The 22,051-nt window shown below is 43.4% G+C and overlaps 1 protein-coding gene across 4 annotated transcripts in view; it reads right to left on the bottom strand.

Annotated features, from left to right (window-relative positions):
• The window catches only part of LOC106578470 (rho guanine nucleotide exchange factor 4), a 161,042-nt gene that overhangs the window by 17,129 nt on the left and 121,862 nt on the right, over positions 1-22,051 (bottom strand). For all 4 annotated transcript variants that reach the window (XM_082965623.1, XM_082965625.1, XM_082965624.1 and 1 more), the window contains one exon: positions 5,240-5,391. In XM_082965623.1, coding sequence (XP_082821749.1) covers positions 5,240-5,391 — 152 coding nt within the window. The remainder of the gene's footprint in view (positions 1-5,239; positions 5,392-22,051) is intronic.

The following is a 22,051-nucleotide window of genomic DNA, read 5'->3' as shown; positions in this document are numbered from 1 at the left end:
GAAGGAGGGAGCAGGAGGATGCAGAATAATAGACTGTGTGTGAGGGAAGGGAGGGGGTATGTGGGCTGCGTGTGTGTGTGCGCGTGTGAGTGTGAGCTGCCTAGAATTTATTAGCCTCATCAGCTGATGGTTGGCCCGTCACTCACAGACTTAATATGTCTGATTAAAACAGGAGAGAACGGGATTAATGCATCGGATTATTATACAGGATTATCATACTGCTATTTTAGCCAATTAATTAACATACAATCACTGACTTGATGAAATTATTGGATTCTCCAACTCTCTCCCCCCTCCCCCGGTCCCTTTCTCTCTATTCTCTCGCTCTTTCTCTTTCTCTTCTCTCTGACCTGGATACCCAGGTGTACCCAAACAGACCTACAGTATTTACTGCAGCCGCCCGTATCCACTCAACTAAACAGAATATGATGAGCAAGGCGACCTCACTCCGACTAATTTAGACAGTCTACTACATAGAAGGCCTTTTATTTGTATTTATTTTAGGAACTCAGTCTGGATCTCAATTTACTGTTCAGAGTTAGAATAGTAGAACACAAAAGATGCAATTTCTAAATGTGGTTGTGCATCAGCAGTTTATCTCTTGTTATGTCAATCACTGATAATCAGTCAATAAGCCCATGTCAGATAAAACGTTTTGGATTGCTAAATTAGTTTGAGCGATTAGTGCTTTTTGAGGTCGGTTCGGTTTCGGTTCGATTATGAAAAAATGATCATGTTTTTTTATTTCGGTTTTTGTATTTTTTTTTTTAACATGAAATGCAATATGTGGGTTGAACGCTGTAAGAACACAGAATAAAACAATAAGTCCCGTGATGGTAGTGACTGTCCATTACTGCTGATCACTTATTAACCATCACTTTACTTTACAAAAATATTTCAGGTTGTTGTGTATATTATATTTGTGTTATTTAATGATCGTATTATTTCATTCCAGGTCATCATCTCTATAGTTCTGTTGCCTATGCTGCCTGATAAAATCTTCTAAGTAAATAAGGCATACTTTTAGGACTGCTGAATACCAACTATCAATCACTTTGATCATGCATTTTCAGGTAGAGACACCTCGTGAAGCAACAACTGCTCTCTATACCCCCTCAAGATAACGCAATCTTCTGTCTCTTCCGTAGCAGACACAGACCGGACAAGTAGATGTGCAATGGGATTATGGTTATTGTAGTTAATGACCACGTTTTATGCACTAAACTACGTAGAATATTGGCTATGTTGGAAACTGCAACTCCTTACTAAATCGCACAGTTCAGGCTGGATCTGATTTCTCTCTAGAGAAACTACAATTCCCTTCTACATTTCACAGTTCAGGCTGGATCTGATTTCTCTCTAGAGAAACTACAATTCCCTTCTACATTTCACAGTTCAGGCTGGATCTGATTTCTCTCTAGAGAAACTGTGCAATGTGCGCATTAAACTCACAGATTTTTTTTTAATATAAATGAAATTCAAATAATTGAACCTATGTCGGTCAATTAGTTGTTTAAAAAACAATAAAATAACCGACATTCAGGTTAATCGCTCAGCACTAGCAGCCAGCTAGTGCTGAGCGGGGGGCATTGATTTTGTTAGTCAGTCTATAGGAGGAAGGTGGAATTCTATTACACCGGCTCCGACGCTCGTCGTATGTGGCAGGGCTTGCAGACGATAACAGATTACAAAGGGAAACCCAGACGTGAGTTGCCCAGCGATGCAGAACTCCCAAACGAGCTAAATACCTTTTATCTTCGCTTGTAACAATGTGCCTTGCGTGAAAGCCCCTGTTTTTCCCGGATGATTGTGTGATCTCGCTCTCTGAAGCCGATATGAGCAAAACGTTTAAACAGGTTAACAATCACAAAGCGATCAGGCCAGACTGAATACCAGGGCGCGTTTCCTAAAGCATGCGCCGGACCTGCTGGCAGGTGTCTTCACAGACATTTTCAATCTATCCTTGTCCCAGCCAGTAATCTCAACATGTTTGAAACTGACCAAATGACCATCACCCTGTAGCATTCACATCTGTAAATATAAAGTGCTTTGAAAGGCTGGTCATGACACACATCAACACCATCATCCCAGACCCACTCTAATAAGGATACTGCCCCCAACAGATCCACAGGTCCATTTTGGAACGGGTCCAACTTTTTGGACCAGTGAAGACTTGTAATACATACAGGGCCTTAAGAAAGTATTCATACCCCTTGACTTATTCCACATTTTGTTGTGTTACAGCCTGAATTCAAAATTGATTGAATAGACACAATACCCCATAATAACAAAGTGAAAACATGTTTTTAGAAATCTTTGCAAATGTATTGAAAATGAAATACAGAAATATCTCATTTACAAAAGAATTCACACCCCTGATTACAGCCGTGAGTCTTTCTGGGTAAGTCTCAAAGGGCTTTCACCACACCTGGATTGTGCAACATTTACCCATTATTCTTTTCTAAATCCTTCAAGCTCTGTCACACTGGTTATTGATCATTACTAAACAACTATTTCAGGTCTTGCTATAGATTTTCAAGCAGATTTAAGTCAAAACTGTTACTCAGCCACTCAGGAACATTCACTGTCTTCTTGATAAGTAAATTCAGTGTAGACTTGGCCTTGTGTTTTAGATTATTGTCCTGTTGAAAGTCGAATTCACCTCTCAGTGTCTGGTGGAAAGCAGACTGAACCAGGTTTTCCTCTAGGATGTTGCCTGTGCTTAGCTCCATTCCATTTATTTTTTAATCCTGAAAAACTCCCCAGTCCTTAACGATTACAAGCATACCCACAACATGATGCAGCCAGCACTATGCTTGAAAATATGGCGAGTTTTACTCAGTAATGTGTTGTATTGTATTTGCCCCAAACATAACACTTTCTATAATGGACATAAAGTCAATTGCTTTGCCACATTTTTTGCAGTATTACTTTAGTGCCTTCTGGAAAACAGGATGCATTCTGTAGAGGCTTCCTTCTTTTCACTCTATCAATTAGGTTAGTATCGTGGAGTAACTACAATGTTGTTGATCCATCCTCACTTTTCTCACAGCCATTAAACTCTGTAACTGTTTTAAAGTTACCATTGGCCTCATGGTGAAATCCCTGAGCGGTTTCCTTCCTCTACGGCAACTGAGTTAGGAAGAACGTCTGTATCTTTGTAGTGACTGGGTGTATTGATACACCATCCAAAGTGTAATTAATAACTGCACAATGCTCATAGGGATTTTTTTTATACCCATCTACCAATAGGTGGCCTTCTTTTCAAGGCATTGGAAAACCTCTCTGGTCTTTGTTGTTGAATCTGTGTTTGAAATTCACTGCTAGACCAGATAACTGTATGTGTGGTGTACAGAGATGAGGTAGTCACTTATTATTTGACTTGTTAAGGAAATGTTTACTCCTGAACTTATTTAGGCTTGCCATAACAAAGGGGTGGAATACTTATTGACTCAATACATTTCAGCTTTTCATTTATAATTAATTTGTAAAAATGTCTAAAAACAGATTTCCAGTTTGACATGATGGGGTATTGTGTGTAGGCCAGCGAAAATACATCTCAATTTAATCCATTTTAAATACAGGCTGTAACACAACACGATTTGGAAAAAGTCAAGGTGTGTGAATACTTTCTGAAGGCACTGTACACATTACACATTACACACACACTTTTACACTCATCATTTGCTGCTGCTACTCTGTTCTTTATTTTACTCTTATTTTTATCTATCCTGATGCCTAGTCAATTTACCCTTTATGTACACACACTATCTACCTCAAATACCTTGTACCTCTGCATATTGATCTGGTACTGGTACTCCTTATATATAGCTTCATTCTTATGTATTTTATTTTATTCCTCTTGTGTTACTATTTCATTTTTTTTTAACTCTGCATTGTTGGGAAGAGCTCGTATGCAAGCAGTTCATTGTAACGTCTAAACTAGTTGTATTCGACGCATGTGTCAAAACAGCTCATTTTACTACCCGCCCCATGGCAAAATGAGTAGAATTGCATGAAATTAGTTATAAAATTGCAAAATCTTCTCTCCGCCCCATGGCAAAATGAGTAGAATTGCAGGAAATTTGCTTTCAATCTGCAACATTTTCTCTACACCCCATGGCAAATGTGTAGAATTGCATGCAATTAACTGTAAAACATAAAAAATATCTTGCCACTGTCAAGAGGGGGCCACTAAAATGTTCAGCTTGTAATGTGTGGAGTAGACCTTCCAACATGATGAGAAATTATTCATTAACGTGCACATTTCTCTGAAAATTATACTCCCGGACACAGATTCATTTTAATCCTGGGCTTGAAAGCTATTTCCATGTTCTCCATTGATCATACTTTTTAGTCCAGCCCTAGTCTTAATCTGTGAGTGGGAAACCGGACCTTATCCTGAGCTGTTCTAGAGATCGTATTTCTATGGTGTCATACATCACAGCCCTGAACGGGTAACCACAGCAACAAGACCCTAACCCAGCATTCCCTGCTCTCTCCTGTGTTTACAGCCCCTCGCTCCTCTCTCTCCTGCCACAGAGGCCATTTTCATCACCGTGCTAAGACTGGGTCCCATTGCTCGTCATACCTTTCTACCTCCATCCATGTTGACTATTGAATGAATGTTTCTAACACATTATGTAATACCTGTGGTGTGTGTGTGTGTGCGTGCGCACGTCCGTGTGTGCGTGCGTGCGTACGTGTGTTTATTTGTGTGCAATGCAGCAAGTCAGACAGCGAGTAGAGAGAGAGATGACGAGAGAGAGAGAGAGACAGACAGAGAGAGAAAGAGAGAGACAGACAGACAGACAGACAGACAGACAGACAGACAGACAGACAGACAGACAGACAGACAGACAGACAGACAGACAGACAGACAGACAGACAGACAGACAGACAGACAGACAGACAGACAGACAGACAGAGAGAGAGAGAGAGAGAGAGAGAGAGAGAGAGAGAGAGAGAGACAGAGACAGAGACAGAGACAGAGACAGAGACAGAGAGAGAGAGAGAGAGAGAGAGAGAGAGAGAGAGAGAGACAGACAGAGAGAGAGAGAAAGAGAGAGAGAGACAGAGAGAGAGAGAGAGAGAGAGAGAGACAGAGAGAGAGAGAGAGAGAGAGAGAGAGAGAGAGAGAGAGAGAGAGAGACGAGAGAGAGAGAGAGAGAGAGAGAGAGAGAGAGAGAGAGAGAGAGAGAGACATTCAGACAGGCAGGCAGACAAAACAAAAGTCTACCTCATTTATGGCCAGTTGTTCTCCACCTCCCCCTGGGTGTCCACAGCGATGTCCGGAGCTGCGGAACTCTTCATACAGGTCTTCATCACTGCCTAGATCATCACCCAGACCCAGACAGGCCTTCTCTCCACCTCCATCTGGTACTATCACCGCTGAGGGAGAGAGAGGAGAGAGAGAAAGAGAGAGAGGAGAGAGAGAAAGAGAGAGGCGTTAAATAACAACATACTCTACTTTACTACAAATACAATGATACAGGCCACAAAACAAAAAAAATGGTTTCCGCACAATCAAGAAGTCTGATAAAAGGGTGTGCTATTTCATTTGGTTGAGTTACAGTTGAGCTGTAGCGGAGTTCCAACCCATCATCGTTACTCACAGCCTAGTAGGAACATGCACCCAAGACATCTCACTGAGACAAACTGGCATGACAGAGAAAGGAGAAAACCCCATGGCAGCATGTCAGTGACCAGCGGCCTTTGGGCCTCACCCCAACCTCACCCAAACCCTTACGCCAATTCTTCCCCGGTCACAGTCCCTGTCTCTGTACCTAAGCTTCTGATGGAACTCTGCTCCAGTTTGTGCACTGATTAGAAACATTGCTTTTACAAAGAGAGATTACTAAAAGAGATGGCCATGGGAATAAAGTATAAACACACATTATCTCGATAGCTGATCTTTACATCTTTCATAGTGAGAATGAGTATGGGGTTAGGGTAAGTTTATACGTTTACACAGAGACGTAATATATGGATGGGCCAAGGTATACTTGCTGTTAGATAAACAGACACAGACAAACACACAGACACACACACATGCACACACACACAAACACTCCTTGCCCTCTCTTCCTGACTGTAGGTACCTGCCACGCAGATGTAGCTATAAATATTCTCCTGTCTGTCTGTTGAACCTCATCAACTCATCCCTGCTCTACAAACAGCTGTTGCCACGCCGAGAGTCTCCGTGGTGACAAATCACCCTGGAGACAGGGAGCCGGGCATAATGAGAGAACACAGAGTGTTCAGACCCCCTCAGGCGATCGGGAGAAACGGATTCGGCACATCACTCGGCTATTAAAAATATACATATTCAACGCCTACAGCTGAGTAGTATTTTAGGACTATATTCTACTGTCTTTTCCACTTCAGCAGCCTGTAAGGATGAAGAAAACGTTGTGTAAAATGATTCTAAACAATCTACCTTTTCTTCTCTGAACCTAAAGGACCACCACCGAAACTCACACAGTACCCTATACGGTCAGAGAACATACACACCAATCATAGTTTATCGATAGCGTTTTAATCTAACGTCATAAACTACCATTTTATTATCGTCATTTACATCCAGATGCTTTAATCACTGTTTTTACTTTAGCCATCAAACAACAAGTGAATGAAATTGAATGTCAACGATAATGTCGTTAACAATGCATATAGGAGCAGCTATCCTCTATGACAGGGTTCCCCAACTGGTAGCCTCAAAGTTTTCTGAGCCAAAAATGTGCATTTTCATTGTTGGTCATAAAAGACTGTAAAAACAAAAGGAAATTCGCTCCAAGTGATTTTAATTTGGAAAATCTGTTCCCAAGTATTCCCACGCATAATTGAGAAACACGTGATCGTACACAAAAAAAGTATTGAAATGATTATGTTTTAGTCAAATATTATATATGTTTTGACTTCTTGCGGTCAATTTGGAGTCTACAAATTATTTGTAATTATTTTCCGCCACCCAGACCATCCGTTCAAGAACAAATCGGCCCACGGCTGAATCTAGTTGATGATCCCTGCCCTATGAGTCTTTTATGATTGTGCAGTACCAGTCTTGTCCTCTGGGGGTCAGTGTAACCCACAGTGACTGACTGCACTACTATCTGCCTGCCTGCTGTAGACTCAGACAGTCCATGGCAGACTGGCACTACTCCAGGTATCGAGTGGCCTTTATTTATGTGAGCCTGTAAAAGGCTGGGCCAGATTGCTCTTTGCGTCCCGTTTATAAAAGGATGGAGGAGGCAGGCAGTATATAAAAGGTCCCACAAGATGTTAGTCAAACTGGCATCTGGGGGCCGATATTGAAAAACTAAACCTACAATATCAATGATAATATCAGAGTACCTTCTTGTTTTCAGACTTACAGTGCTTTCTGAGTAAGTGGTAACTATTGAGGTACATTGAAGAGAATGATAGTATTCTGGTACAACTTCTGTAATAATGGAACAGTAAATGGAGGTAGTTATACGGGACAGAACTAGGCCTTTGCCAAGATGTTGTTTGATACTGAATGATAAGACATCCAGACAGGCCTTCTCTTCCTCTAGTCTCTGCTGTACTTAGCCAATTCATGTCTGCTCAGCGACAGTGATTGCTTTTGCTGTATTAGCCATTGCTAGAATCCCCCTGAGATTAGAACAAAGGATATCCATCCTTGAACAAATATATCCTTTCAAAGGTTTTCCGATCGTCTCTTCACCTGTCAATCACACTGGTTAACTCTCTCTGTGTGGGAGCCCTGTTTACCTTGAATGACTCTCTCCTCCCACTATGTATCTACACAAGAACACTTGAAAAGATTGAGTTTGTCCTTAAAACAATTGTGTGTGTGTGTGTGTGTGTGTGTGTGTGTGTGTGTGTGTGTGTAAGTGAGAAAGAGGCCAGAAAAGAGAGAAAGCTTGTTGGTATGTGAGCTGTAAGTTTTCCCTGCATAGATAATCATCCTGATCTCTTTTATATGGGCTAGCATTATTACTGAATCAGATTTTTCAGCATAGAGAACACTCACTACTTCCTGGCCGCTGGAGAGGAGTGTGTGTGGCTGGCAATAGTGTTGCACGTGTACGTCTGGGTCTGCGTGACCGGGGGACAGCCTGGCTCACTTTACTGCACTGACCAACTTAGCCCGCTAACCGGAAGAGAGTGAGAGAGGGGGAGAGAGAGAGAAATATATATATATATATAGAGAGAGAAAGCGAGAGAGAAATATATATAGAGATAGAGTGAGAGAGAGCAAAAGAGATCAGGAGAGAGCGAGAGAGAGAGAGAGAGAGAGAGAGAGGGTACCCTCAGGGCAGCGCAGCACGAGGGCACGAGGCTCCACATCGAACTACTTTAATGAAACATACTCCCTCCCCTCCCTCTTCAGCGATGAGCGCATAGCTGGCCCTGACTGATGTTTCACTGACAGAGAGGAATAGATGGAGAGAGAGAGAGAGAGAGAGAGAGAGACTGGGAAATAGCAGTGCTAATATTCAGAAGAGATTATCACAGTTTAGGTTTACTCTACTGAGCAGCTCAGTGTGTGTGTGTGTGTGTGTGTGTGTGTGTGTGTGTGTGTGTGTGTGTGTCTGTGTCTGTGTGATGCAGACAGACAGTGATAGAGCGAGCTCCGTGTGTTTGGCCCTAGAGGCAGTCCCACACTAACTCCCTCTCCCATGAGTCTCAGCGGCAGATGAACACTGGGACAAGCAGAGCAGAAGTACCCCCTGACTACCGTGACTTCAATCACTCTGCTCTTCCTCCCTCTCTCTTTCTATCACTCCCTCACTCTTCCTTACCTTTCGCTTCTCTACTGTCCATATCCCTGTCTCGTCCTCTCTCTCTTCCTATCACTGCATTTCTTCTCTCACACGATTCCTACCGTTTTCTCTCACTCTCACCTTGTTTCTAATTTTCTCTCTCTCTCCCTCCCTTACACATACCTCTCCCTCCATCTCTCGCCGTTACCTCTATCTTACCTCTCTCTCTCACCTCTACCTCTCTCTTACACACACCTCTCCCTCCATCTCTCTCCGTTACCTCCATCTTACCTCTCTCTCTCACCTCTACCTCTCTCTTACACACACCTCTCCCTCCATCTCCATCTCACCTCTCTCCCCCATCCTCACAGAAGCCCCCCAGAGAGGTGCAGGACTGGATGGCTGGTTGCCATGAGAAGAGTCGTCCCTCTCAGCCCTAAATGATGTCCCATCCCTGCTGTCTGTGTCAACCAAACTGCAGGACATGAATATTCATCCATGAGTCAATGGATGTGAGCGTGCAGCCTGCAGCTACTGTAGAGCATTGATTTACCCTTCACTCCATACTGTGGATTAATAAGCATCACAGACAGTGAACTCTACAGTGCAGCTGTTCGGAAAACTGTGGGAAAAATGCAAAACCAGTCGATTGAAGATAGTGTACTGTATTAACAGGCATCAGTTATACAGCAATTAAACAGTGTATTGGTTTAGAATTATAATAACTCTGTGAGTTGAAATCAACAACTTCTGTGAGGTTTAGCAGGCCATGCTGGGTAACTTTGCCCTTGTACCTCCCTGTCCTGTCAGCGTGGTACACCAGGGTAATAGGTGGATGTGTAATGGCTCGACCTGGGGCACTATGTGGCATGATGTGTGTGTGGCATGACTTTGCTCCATGTTTCCCTTATAGGACATGACAAAATGGAGTCGGCACTTTGCCATCACTTCTCTGCTCGTCCAAGGTGACAAAGCCTTCTCTGTGTGAAACCGCATCCGTCACATCCTTTTCTCTCTGTACACACACACACACACTAATGCGCGCACACACACACGCACACACACTCAAACACACACATTATTTAAAAAGAGTGAGCGAGGACTCCCTCTTTGATAGCTGAGGATAATGGATAGAGAACAGAGCTCCTTCAGGCCTATAGGTCATGGGTTCTAGTCCCTGTCTGGACTCTGTCATGCCCTAAACCCCTAAACCCCACCACCAATTATAGTAATGGCTTCCCCTAGTCAGGACTGTAAAATTGCAAGTGTCATGGAGTGAGTTGCCACTGGCAAGAGAAGCTGCAAAGTTAGCAAATAAAATTGTCTGAAATGTAACGCAGACATGACTGAAACACACAGACACACACAGAAACACACACTTTAGCCCCCAGGGACTATCTGTGAGGTGAGGGGACGGGGACGACGACGGACGGACGGGGGTGAATTGAAATTGCCGACATCTGTCACTAGGAAGTCAAGGAGATTGGATGGAAATGACAAAGCCGTGTCAATCGTGGAGAGTGATTGTGTGTGTGTGTGTGAGAAAGAGAGAGAGAGAGAGAGAGAGAGAGAGAAAGAGAGCCAATTGCCACTTTTCTGTTTAATTTAAATGTTTTTATGAATATTACCAGCAACAATAGGACAAAAATTATTTTGAATTACAAACCTACAGTAGAAAGGTACACTCACTGGAGTATCTGACAGTAGGCTTTGAAAAAGCACCAGCGAATACGCTGGCTCAGGGCTCTACATTGCCTCCATTTTACTCGCATATCCGCCCAAATAATTTGCTGTGAGATCTGACATTTTTATTTTTATTTTAAAAAAATCACCCAGGTGATAATTGTTGCAATGATTACTTCACTGTACCACAGCCCGAGTGACATGGAGAATACACTGAGGGCAGATTCATGATCGTCATGCTTGTGCCTTTACTACAAAGAAAACAGCCTGTTACCTCCTTATTGTTCTCCTACATTTCTTTGTGTGCTCCTAAATCTTTTAACTTAGGCGCACAAGTGCTTCTTGTAAAAAAAGGTCAGCTGCTGGCAAGCTTTCTTGACTTGGACATTAACACATCGCTAACCTTTGTTTAACCAGCAAAACAGCTGCCGTTAGCAAACTTGTGTTTGGAGTAGGGCTAGCACAATTATCGTATAATAATCGTCATAATCATATTAATGGTTCATTTTAAGAGAAGAGGGGATTCAACTTTATATTCAAGTACACATATATTACATGACCAAAAGTATGCTCCTAAAACATCTGACTCGAAAATAATGGTCATTAATATGGAGTTGGTCCCCCCCTGTGCTGCTAAAACAGCCTCCACTCTTCTGGAAAGGCTTTCCACTAGATGTTGGAACATTGCTGCAAGGACTTGCTTCCATTCAGCCACAAGAGCATTAGTGAGGTCAGGCACTGATGTTGGGCGATTAGGTCTTGCTCATACTCAGTGTTCCAATTCATCCCAAAGGTGATTGATGGGGTTGAGGTCAGGGCTCTGTGCAGGCCAGTCAAGTTCTTCCACACCAACCTCGACAAACCATTTCTGCATGGACCTCGCTTTGTGCATGGGGGCATGCTGAAACAGGAAAGGGCCTTCCAAAACTGTTGCCACAAAGTTGGAAGCACAGAATCGTGTAGAATGTCATGGTATGCTGTAGCGTTAAGATTTCCCGTCACTGGAAATCAGGGGCCTTACCCAAACCATGAAAAACAGCTCCAGACCCTTATTCCTCCTTCACCAAACTTTACAGTTGCGACTATGCATTCGGGCAGGTAGTGTTCTCCTGGCATCCACCAAGCACAGATTCATGAAGCGGTGTCATCACTCAAGGGACAAAGATTTTTTCTTCAATAAGCAGGACGCACAGGACACACTCCTAACACCCGACAAGGCCGACATCCCAGTTATTTGCAAGAGGAAGAAATGCAGGCACAGAGGACACCAAGCGGGATGCCTCGTTAGGATCCGCCGACGGCGAGTGGGAAAGCTGCCGTTACCGTCAATATTACTCGCCAACGTGCAATCATTGGACAATAAATTAGACGAGGTACGATCACGAATATCCTACCAACGGGACATCGAAAACTGTAATATCCTATGTTTCACGGAATCGTGGCTGAATGACGACATGGATACTCAGCAGGCGGGATATACGCTGCACCGGCAAGATAGAACAGCAGACGAGGGGGGCCGGTCTGTGAATATTTGTAAACAACAGCTGGTGCACAAAATCTAAGGAAGTCTCTAAGATTTTGCTCGCCTGTTGTAGAGTATATTGTGATAAATTGCAGGCCACACTACTAGAGAGTTTTCAGCTATACTTTTCGTGGCTGTTTATTTACCACCACAGACAGATGCTAGCACTAAGACCGCACTCAGTCAGCTGTATAAGGAAATAAGCAAACAGGAAACCACTCACCCAGAGGCGGCGCTCCTATTGGCCGGAGACTTTAATGCAGGGAAACTTAAATCAGTTCTACCTAATTTCTATCAACATGTTAAATGTGCAACCAGAGGGCAAAACATTCTAGATCACCTTTACTCCACACACAGAGACGCGTACAAAGCTCTCCCTCGCCCTCCATTTGGTAAATCCGACCACAACTCTATCCTCCTGATTTCTGCTTACAAGCAAAAATTAAAGCAGGAAGCACCAGTGACTTGGTCTATAAAAAAGTGGTCAGATGAAGCAGATGCTAAACTACAGGACTGTTTTGCTAGCACAGACTGGAACATGTTCCGGGATTCTTCCGATGGCATTGAGGAGTACACCACATCAGTCACTGGCTTTATCAATAAGTGCATCGAGGACGTCGTCCCCACAGTGACTGTACGTACATACCCCAACCAGAAGCCATGGATTACAGGCAACATTCGCACTGAGCTAAAGGGTAGAGCTGCCGCTTTCAAGGTGCGGGACTCTAACCCGGAAGCTTATAAGAAATCCTGCTATGCCCTGCAACGAACCATCAAACAAGCAAAGTGTCAATACAGGGCTCGATTGAATCATACTACACCCGCTCCGAAGCTCGTCTTATGTGACAGGGCTTGCAAACTATTACAGACTACAAAGGGAAGCACAGCCGCGAGCTGCCCAGTGACACGAGCCTACCAGACGAGCTAAATCACTTCTATGCTCGCTTCGAGGCAAGCAACACTGAGGCACGCATGAGAGCATCAGCTGTTCCGGACGACTGTGTGATCACGCTCTCTGTAGCCGACGTGAGTAAGACCTTTAAACAGGTAAACATACACAAGGCTGCAGGGCCAGACGGATTACGAGGACGTGTGCTCCGGGCATGTGCTGACCAACTGGCAGGTGTCTTCACTGACATTTTCAACATGTCCCTGACTGAGTCTGTAATACCAACATGTTTCAAGCAGACCACCATAGTCCATGGGCCCAAGAACACGAAGGCAACCTGCCTAAATGACTACAGACCCGTAGCACTCACGTCCGTAGCCATGAAGTGCTTTGAAAGGCTGGTAATGGCTCACATCAACATCATTATCCCAGAAACCCTAGGACCCACTCCAATTTGTATACCGCCCAAACAGATCCACAGATGATGCAATCTCTATTGCACTCCACACTGCCCTTTCCCACCTGGACAAAAGGAACACCTATGTGAGAATGCTATTCATTGACTACTGCTCAGCGTTCAACACCATAGTACCCTCAAAGCTCATCACTAAGCTAAGGATCCTGGGACTAAACACCTCCCTCTGCAACTGGATCCTGGACTTCCTGACTGGCTGCCCCCCAGGTGGTGAGGGTAGGTAGCAACACATCTGCCACGCTGATCCATAACACTGGAGTCCCCCAAGGGTGCGTGCTCAGTCCCCTCCTGTACTCCCTGTTCACCCACGATTGCATGGCCAGGCACGACTCCAACACCATCATTAAGTTTGCAGACGACACAACAGTGGTAGGCCTGATCACCGACAACGACGAGACAGCCGATAGGGAGGAAGTCAGAGACCTGGCCGGGTGGTGCCAGAATAACAACCTCTCCCTCAACGTAACCAAGACTAAGGAGATGATTGTGGACTACAGGAAAAGGAGGACCAAGCACGCCCCCATTCTCATTAACGGGGCTGTAGTGGAGCAGGTTGAGAGCTTCAAGTTCCTTGGTGTCCACATCCCCAACAAACTAGAACTATCCAAACACACCAAGACAGTTGTGAAGAGCTGACTTGTGATGAACTGACTTGTTGGAAAGGTGGCATACTATGATGGTACTGCCAATGTTTGTCTATAGAGATTGCATGGCTGTGTGCTCGATTTTATACACCTGGCAGCAATGGGTGGCTGAAATAGCCGCATCCACTAATTTGAAAGGTTGTCCACATACTTTTGTATATATAGTGTAGTTTACCCAATAGCAGTTTTTAATTTTTACATGAAGTGGGTAAAGTTGCTAATAATTTTACGAGCAGAGCGGCATGGTTGGGAGTAGCTTCATATTCAAAACTTCTAAGTGGTCAAAACCATTTGTTTTTGAGTCCGGGTTGTCCCTGGAGCTGTATTGTATTTATTAGGCATGTCGTAACTCATTTTCAAAAATATGCATTATGATGCATTACAAGCTCCCAAAAAAATTCAACAAAAATGCCAATTTTGACAATAACTTTGGTCATTTGCATGACAATGAATTATTACCCAAAATGCCATAATCGTCAAAGCCCTAGTTTGAGTTACTTTTCTAGCTAATAGGCTATGTTAGAGTGTAGACTTCTTCTTCCAATTATAACATGGGGAGGTCAAAATAATGAAAAACTATCTACCAAATCTACTCATTTTACAATGTTGATTACTTCTCCAAGCCATTATCATTTACCGGGTGATAAAACAAGACTTGTAAAAACATGTTTTTCTAACATATGATGTTAGCAAAAACATCATAGGGAACCCTGGCTGGGCAGGGTTCCCTGGGCAACAAAAGGTTGAAAACCTCCGCTTTAGAAAAGCAAGCTGAATAAGACTCACATTCCTTTCAATCTTTTACCCAAAGTTTAGCAGAGAAGCAGAGAAGCAAATTTAGTTTATTTAAAAAAAAGAACCACCAGACAGGAGGATACAGACAGCTCAAGAGGTATGCTTAGATAGGCAGAAAAATATACATGTTTTTGACAGAATTAAGCATAATTATTATTGTCTCAAGCCTGCAGGAAAAAGCCGTTTCAGGGCAACCTCCATCTATCCTCACGTACTTTGTGCAGTCAGGTCACCGGTGATACAAGTCAGTATTCAACGTTCATCCATGTCTGAGGATGTCGGGAGATGACGTGGAAACTGTCCACTAGGGGCAACAGTGAGCGCTGTTACCTTCAAGTAGGTTTGGGTTTTGCTAGTGCGTTTTGGACGGGGATGGTGGATGGGCGTAAGCATCTGCCTCTGATTCTTGCCCAGGGAATCCAGCGATAGAAAGTTGGTTTTGATATTTTAGTTTTAACCCTATCCCAAACCTTTACCCTTACCTTAACCATTCAGAGTTAATGCCTAAACTTAACCTTAAACACTTTGAAATTTGACATTTGGAACAACTTTGAAATTTGATGTTTTAGAAACATGAATGATCGTCTAATTCTGACGTGAGACCGTGAGAGCTGGTAGATTTTGTGGCCCCTCATATTTCTGGGCTGCATAACGCCCCTGTATCCTGGTATATCCCCTCCACTCTCATCAGTCCATCAACCTAGTTGTGTTTCAGACTGACTTGTCTGTTCTCACTGATCATTTTCCTTCTGTTAGTTTTTTTGCTTTTTTAACAGGCTTTGTCTCAGCCAGCATTATATGGGATGCCTGTGTAGGCAGCAGTATATTATGGGATTCCTGTGCTGGCAGCCAAGACAAGACTGGGCATCAGGAGGAAGAATCTTTGCTATCACTGATGAATTATACTGTATTATTTCACTATAACCTTGTCAAAATGACAGACATTGTAAAGACTTCCCAGACAAGCCTGCTTCCATTCCAGTATTTGCCCTGGCATAAACTAGTTTGAAACCCCTCCTTCCAGGTATCCTCATTACAGAAACATTTAATCTCATTCTTATTCACATCAACCCCAGACAGCATAGAAGGATATATTGTCAGACTGTGTATGTTTGCATAAACTGCTGCTCTGACAGTAGGCTGAATGCTTAGTGGCTAAAAGGTTAGCGACTTGAAGCAAAACAAATCTTGCTCAGCTGTAGATATTGAAATACTTCTTGTCACACAAGCTTTCATCACCTGAGTACAAATTTTCCAAACATTATTTGCGTGCCATCTAAAATACTTAAGGGATTTATGGTAATGTCAACATTACATAAACCGTACGAACCCTTTAAACACAGATGATAATCGTACTACATGAAGGGTCATTCCATATGAATTCAATCACCTTCTGACAGAACCCCTTTTTGATTTGAATGAAACCTTCCATACATGTCTGCCTGTGGTAGAAGTGGTAAGAAAGTGACTTTTTGGACCTGAATACCAAAACAATCAGGAGAAAGGTGCTCAAAGTTGACCAATTTTGCATACCCCACCCTACCATGAGACATCCACATCTTCATCACTGGAAAAGATAAACGGTTGACTTGGATATAATTTTAAATCTCACAAACAAGGCTGTCAAACTATTTAATTGTTTCTTAAAGAAACCAAATATATATAAAGAATTGCATTTTTTTTTAACCTTTAACGTCAATTATCTAAAAACAGATTTGTCTCATTTTCGCATATGTTATATCTTAGACCCTATTTTACAATTTAAATCATCTGAGGTGTTAGTGCCGTGCCCGCCATCGGTTGAATACATGGTGGGTGGCATTTCACTCATAGAAACATAATTCATAGAATGGATCTATCCCTTCAGACCACTGCAATTTAGCTAGTACACCATTGAAATTATTATTTAATTGACATTTTTACTTGCAATTACAACCAAAAAGATGGCCACCGGTACACCTACCGTCGAATGTCAAATTGAATGGGAATATCTATTCTATTATCTATATTTATATGATTTGAATAGGTTTTCTATGGAAGATTGACAGTTTATTTTAAAACAATGGATATTCCCACTCAAGTATACATTCCCTGATGTGTGAATCTTTGTGGTACCATTTCAAAATGAAAATGTAATAAACATTCTACCAGTGAAAACATGGCACCCACCCTGTATTCAAGAGCATGCGAAGGAGTCTCCACCGATGGTGGTCACAACAAAAACACTTCAGATGATGTCAAATAGGGTCTAAGTTATAACATACATGAATATTAAAAACAATCTAATCTACACGTTTATCTTTTCCAGTGATGAAGACATGGATGTCTCATGGTAGGGTGAGGTATGCAAAATGGGTCAACTTTAAGCACCTCTATCTAGTTAAATAAAGGTTAAATATATTTTTTTTTTACAAAAAGTCTCCGGAATGTTTTGGCATTTAGGTTAAAAATGAGTCTGACCACTTCTTCTACCATGGTCAGAAAGTGATTGAAATCATATGGAGCGACCATAGACCAATAGAGTGATTAGAGAGATAATGATAATGATGTGGAGAAAGAAACACACTGACCTTCTAAAATCCATATCCCATGATAACACCACATCGCCACCCACCCCTGCCCCAACCAATCCCCTAACTCCCATGGCATTAATCCCAGAGATGCTTCTGGGATTTCACACACGATTCAGAATGTTCTGCAACCTGGATGGATTGATAGTAATAATACCTACAAGTGGAGGAATGTTAAATAAATGATGAGACATAAACGCAGCTCAACATCCGTAGGACATAAACCACCTCTAAAGCAGGGCACACGCGCCACCACACACACACACACACACACACACACACACACACACACACACACACACACACACACGGCCGTGTTGACCCAGGTGATATACGACCTTCCATTGATCTCTGTCTGATTACAGTGCGTTGAGGGGTGGAGTCATGGAGGTCAAATACACCTTATTGGACCATTAGAGCAGCGAGCAGAGCCTGACGAGCACTGGGGGAGCCAAAATGGCCGCCTACTGTAGCCCTCCCTCTCCCTGGGGAAGGCCTGTATGTTTGAGGTAATAGCTGTGACTGTGAGCACCAGCACAGATTAAACCCCCTCCAAGATTAATGTCTCCATACCTTGAACCTGTTGGGTTGCTCAAATACTATACACTGCAGCAATTTGTCACTGCGGTGGGTCTGTGTTCTCTGTGACAACTGCACACAGCCGGAGCTCTCAGAGGTCTATGGGAGGCAGCTTTATTTTATGTGTGGCTCGGAGGGTGAATGGAGAGAAATAGGTGTGGTGAGTTAGGGTTTAATTGGGCTTGGGATGTGGTTGAGGCCTGATACATCAGACTAGACTAGCCCTGTATCTGTGGGTGGACCAAAATGATGGGTGAATATACATGTGACTATTAAACACTGAATCTGAATCTCTGAATCTAAAATAATGGAGGCTACAACGCCCAGGTCAGCCACATCGACTGTACAGATGTTTAGTCTCAGTATTACAGTCTGTGCACACATTCACAGTACCAGACCAAACCATTAATAGCTCAGTAACGACCCCTTTCAGCTATAATAACCCCGCTATTGAAACAGGTCTTTTTTTGGCAGATACAGTTGCAGGCGAAATGAGAATGGAGTGACTATACTATTGTGGCCAGCCACAGTTCTGTAAACATATGGTGCATTTAAAAAGGCGGGCAGAGCAGAGTTTAGGCTTCCCTGCCCGCCTGCCTGCTATCCGCATTGAGATTCCAGGCAGACTTTGAACAAATGGTGCTCTAAAACATAACAGGCTGGTGAAGCCTACAGGGGGAACGGAGAGAGGAGTGGCGTGTGAGAGAGAGAGAGAGACAGAGAACGAGAGAGATAGAAAGGGAGAGAAGCGAGGGAGTGTGTGTGTGTGTGTGTGTGTGTGTGTGTGTGTGTGTGTGTGTGTGTGTGTGTGTGTGTGTGTGTGTGTGTGGATGGTTTACGTGAGCAGAAGACACATCATATACACTAGACTAGAGATACAGCCTAACCCTACACACACTGCACCCCTCCATCAAAGCCCTATTAAAAAGAGCAGGAATACATCAATGTCCCTTCTCCCTCTCAACCCAATGCACCTCGTTCTAGACGGTCAAACTGTACTACAGTGGGGGAGGATGCGACACCATAGAACTAGAATGACAATCTGTTCTACCATGGTGTGATAAACAGTAGTGGTGGATGAAGAAAGTCCCTTGTGGCCAAGTATATGTCACAGAGCCACAGGATATAGCAGGGAGAGTGCCCTTTCAATTCAACCCAGCTATAATAGACAATATGAAGGTAGATAAAAGGACAGGGGGAGAAAAGGGAGTGGGGAGAGAGGAGAGGAGAGAGAGAGAAAAAAGGAGAGAGAAAGAAAGATAGGGTAGAGGAACGAGAGAGAGGGAGAGAAAGAGAGAGAGAAGAAACGAGAGAGCGGGGGAGGAGAGGAGAGAGAGAGTGAAAAAAGGAGTGGAGAAAGAAAGATAGGAGAGGGGAAAGAGAGAGAGAAGAAAAGAGAGAGAGGGAGGAGCAAGGGAGAGAGAGAGAGAGAATAAAAGAGAGAGAGTGAGCAGAGAGATGTGAAAGAGGATCATCTTACTCCCCCTCAGTGAGTTGTGACAGAGTGCACACAGGGCGTTTTTAAAATACCATTTAATTCTAAACAGAAGTACTGCAGAAATATCACAATGCAACTTAACATCAGCAGGAGTGAGGGTCAACAAAGACAGACAACGTGGGATACAGACAGACAAGCAGACAGAAAAACATGTCATCCACACAGACAGACACATTAGATATGATAGCCCTACTCCAGGCCCAATTTAGCAAGCATCTCATTTTTCCTGAACCCAAACAAACTGTGGGAGTCAGTCTGCCCTTTAACAACTGTCTGCCTTTAACAACTGTATGCAATAGGGAGGATCTCAAAACAACCTGGGAATGTGGACAGATATACTGTGTACACAACTTCCCTAGTACAAATGATGTCCTGACGTTCAAACTGAAACATGCTGTTTGACAGTGGGATATACAGTAGAAGGTTTCACTAATTATCTAATGACAATAAAAAAACTAAACAGGATTTGGGGTCAGAATTCCATGACACTTATAGATAACAACTGAATGCACAAATGTATGATTGTTCAACCTTTTCTTTCAGTTTCTTCATTGAATTGTCTAAAATAGGAACTATTGACCTAAAACCTGGCATAATGACACAGGAAGTCACATGTCCTCTCTTCAGCCACTGTCAGGGAGGCTGGTAATGTGGATCTGATCCGTTAATACTACAATACAGCACACAACCAGCCTCTCAACCAGCCTTCTACAGCTGACCTACAGGGCTAGAGGGACTCTTGATTTAATCAGGAGAGCTCGTGTGTGTGTCCATGTAAGTGCGTGCGTTCTTGCGTGTCCATCCGCGTATGTGTGTGTGTGCTTGCGTGCGTGCGTACGTGTGTATGTGTGTGTAATATGTGAACGCACGAGTTTCTGTTTTGTAGTGTAGGGGTAAAGTATAGGAGGTCAGGCTGATAACTCTTACTGCTAGGCAGCTCACAATTACCCATCAACGACTAAGGAACTCGGTTGGGGGGGGGGGGGGTAGACATCATGTGCAAAGGCCTTTACTGAAATCACTGTTAAACTGAGGACATCATATTCAACTGCCATTATAATCGGCTGCCACTCTGTGTAACTTGAAAATCAAAGGTGTTGGAACTCATTTTCACAATTTTCCAGCTCTATATCAACCAATATTCCTCAGGCTATGTTGAAAAGAAGACAGACCGAGACAGAAGAGGAGCTGGGAGATAATCAAGGGATCAACAAGTATTTCCGGATCCCAGGGCGTACTTCAGTCTCTAACCAGCCACAGACGATACGACTCCATAGATCGAATGATGTGGAAGGATGAAGGAAATAGGAAAATACTATTCAGACGCTGTTTGTTTTCACCCTACGTCGCTTGACTTGGACTGAAATAGGTGCCGTCCTTATTTTTGGGTGCCGGTGCTGTTTATATTTATGTGCAGGAACTCTGCAATACTTTTGAGCTAATAATTCTATAAGAGGTGCAGGAACTCAAGCAGCAGAACATTTGAGGTAACGGTACTCAGTTCCAGTGAGCTCCTGCCCAAGTCAAGCCTGAGTCAGGCTCCATCCCAGTGAGAAGAAGAATGGCTGCCTTCAGAAAGTATTCAGACCCCTTGACTTTTTCCACATTTTTGCTACGTTACAACCTTACTCTAAAATGGATTTAAAAAAATGTATCCTCAGCAATTAAAACACAATACCCGATAATGACAAAGCAAAAACAGGTTTTTAAACTTTTTTTTCTAAAACAGAAATACCGTATTTACGTAAGTATTCAGACCCTTTGCTATGAGACTCGAAATTGAGCTCAGGTGCATCCTGTTTCCATTGATCATCCTTGAGATGTTGCTACAACTTGATTGGAGTCCACCTGTGGTAAATGTAATTGATTGGACATGGCTTGGAAAGACATACCTGTCTTCATAAGGTCCCAAAGTTGACAGTGCATGTCAGAGCAAAAACCACCAATGAGGTCGAAGGAATTGTCCATAGAGCTCTAAGACAGGACTGTGTAGAGGCACCGATCTGGGGAAGGGTAGCAAAACATTTCTGCAGCATTGAAGGTCCCCAAGAACACAGTGGCCTCCATCATTCTTAAATGGAAGAAATTTGGAACCACCAAGACTCTTCCTAGGGCTGGTCGCCCGGCCAAACTGAGCAATCGGGGGAGAAGGGCATTGGTCAGGGAGGTGACCAAGAACCCGTTGATCACTCTGACAGAGCTCTAGAGTTCCTCTCTGGAGATGGGAGAACCTTCCAGAAGGACAACCATCTCTGCAGCACTCCACCAATCAGGCCTTTATGGTAGAGTGGCCAGACGGAAGCCACTCCTCAGTAAAAGGCACATGACAGCCCACTTGGAGTTTGCCAAAAGGCACCTAAAGACTCTCAGACTATGAGAAAGAAGATTCTCTAGTCTGATGAAAACCAGATTAAACTTTTTGGACTGAATGCCAAGCATCACGTCTGGAGGAAACTTGGAACCATCCCTATGGTGAAGCATGGTGGTAGCAGCATCATGCTGTGGGGATGTATTTCAGCGGCAGGGACTGGGAGATTAGTCAGGATCGAGGGAAAGATGAATGGAGCAAAGTACAGCGAGATCCTTCGAAAATCTGCTCCAGAGTGCTCAGGACCTCAGACTGGGGGCGAAGTTTCACCTTCCAAC

The sequence above is a fragment of the Salmo salar genome, chromosome 19 (assembly GCF_965601325.2).
Source record: "Salmo salar chromosome 19, fSalSal1, whole genome shotgun sequence".
NCBI lineage: Eukaryota > Metazoa > Chordata > Actinopteri > Salmoniformes > Salmonidae > Salmo > Salmo salar.
The sequence above is the reverse complement of the archived record's forward strand: the minus strand, read 5'-3'. Positions and strand labels throughout refer to the sequence as shown.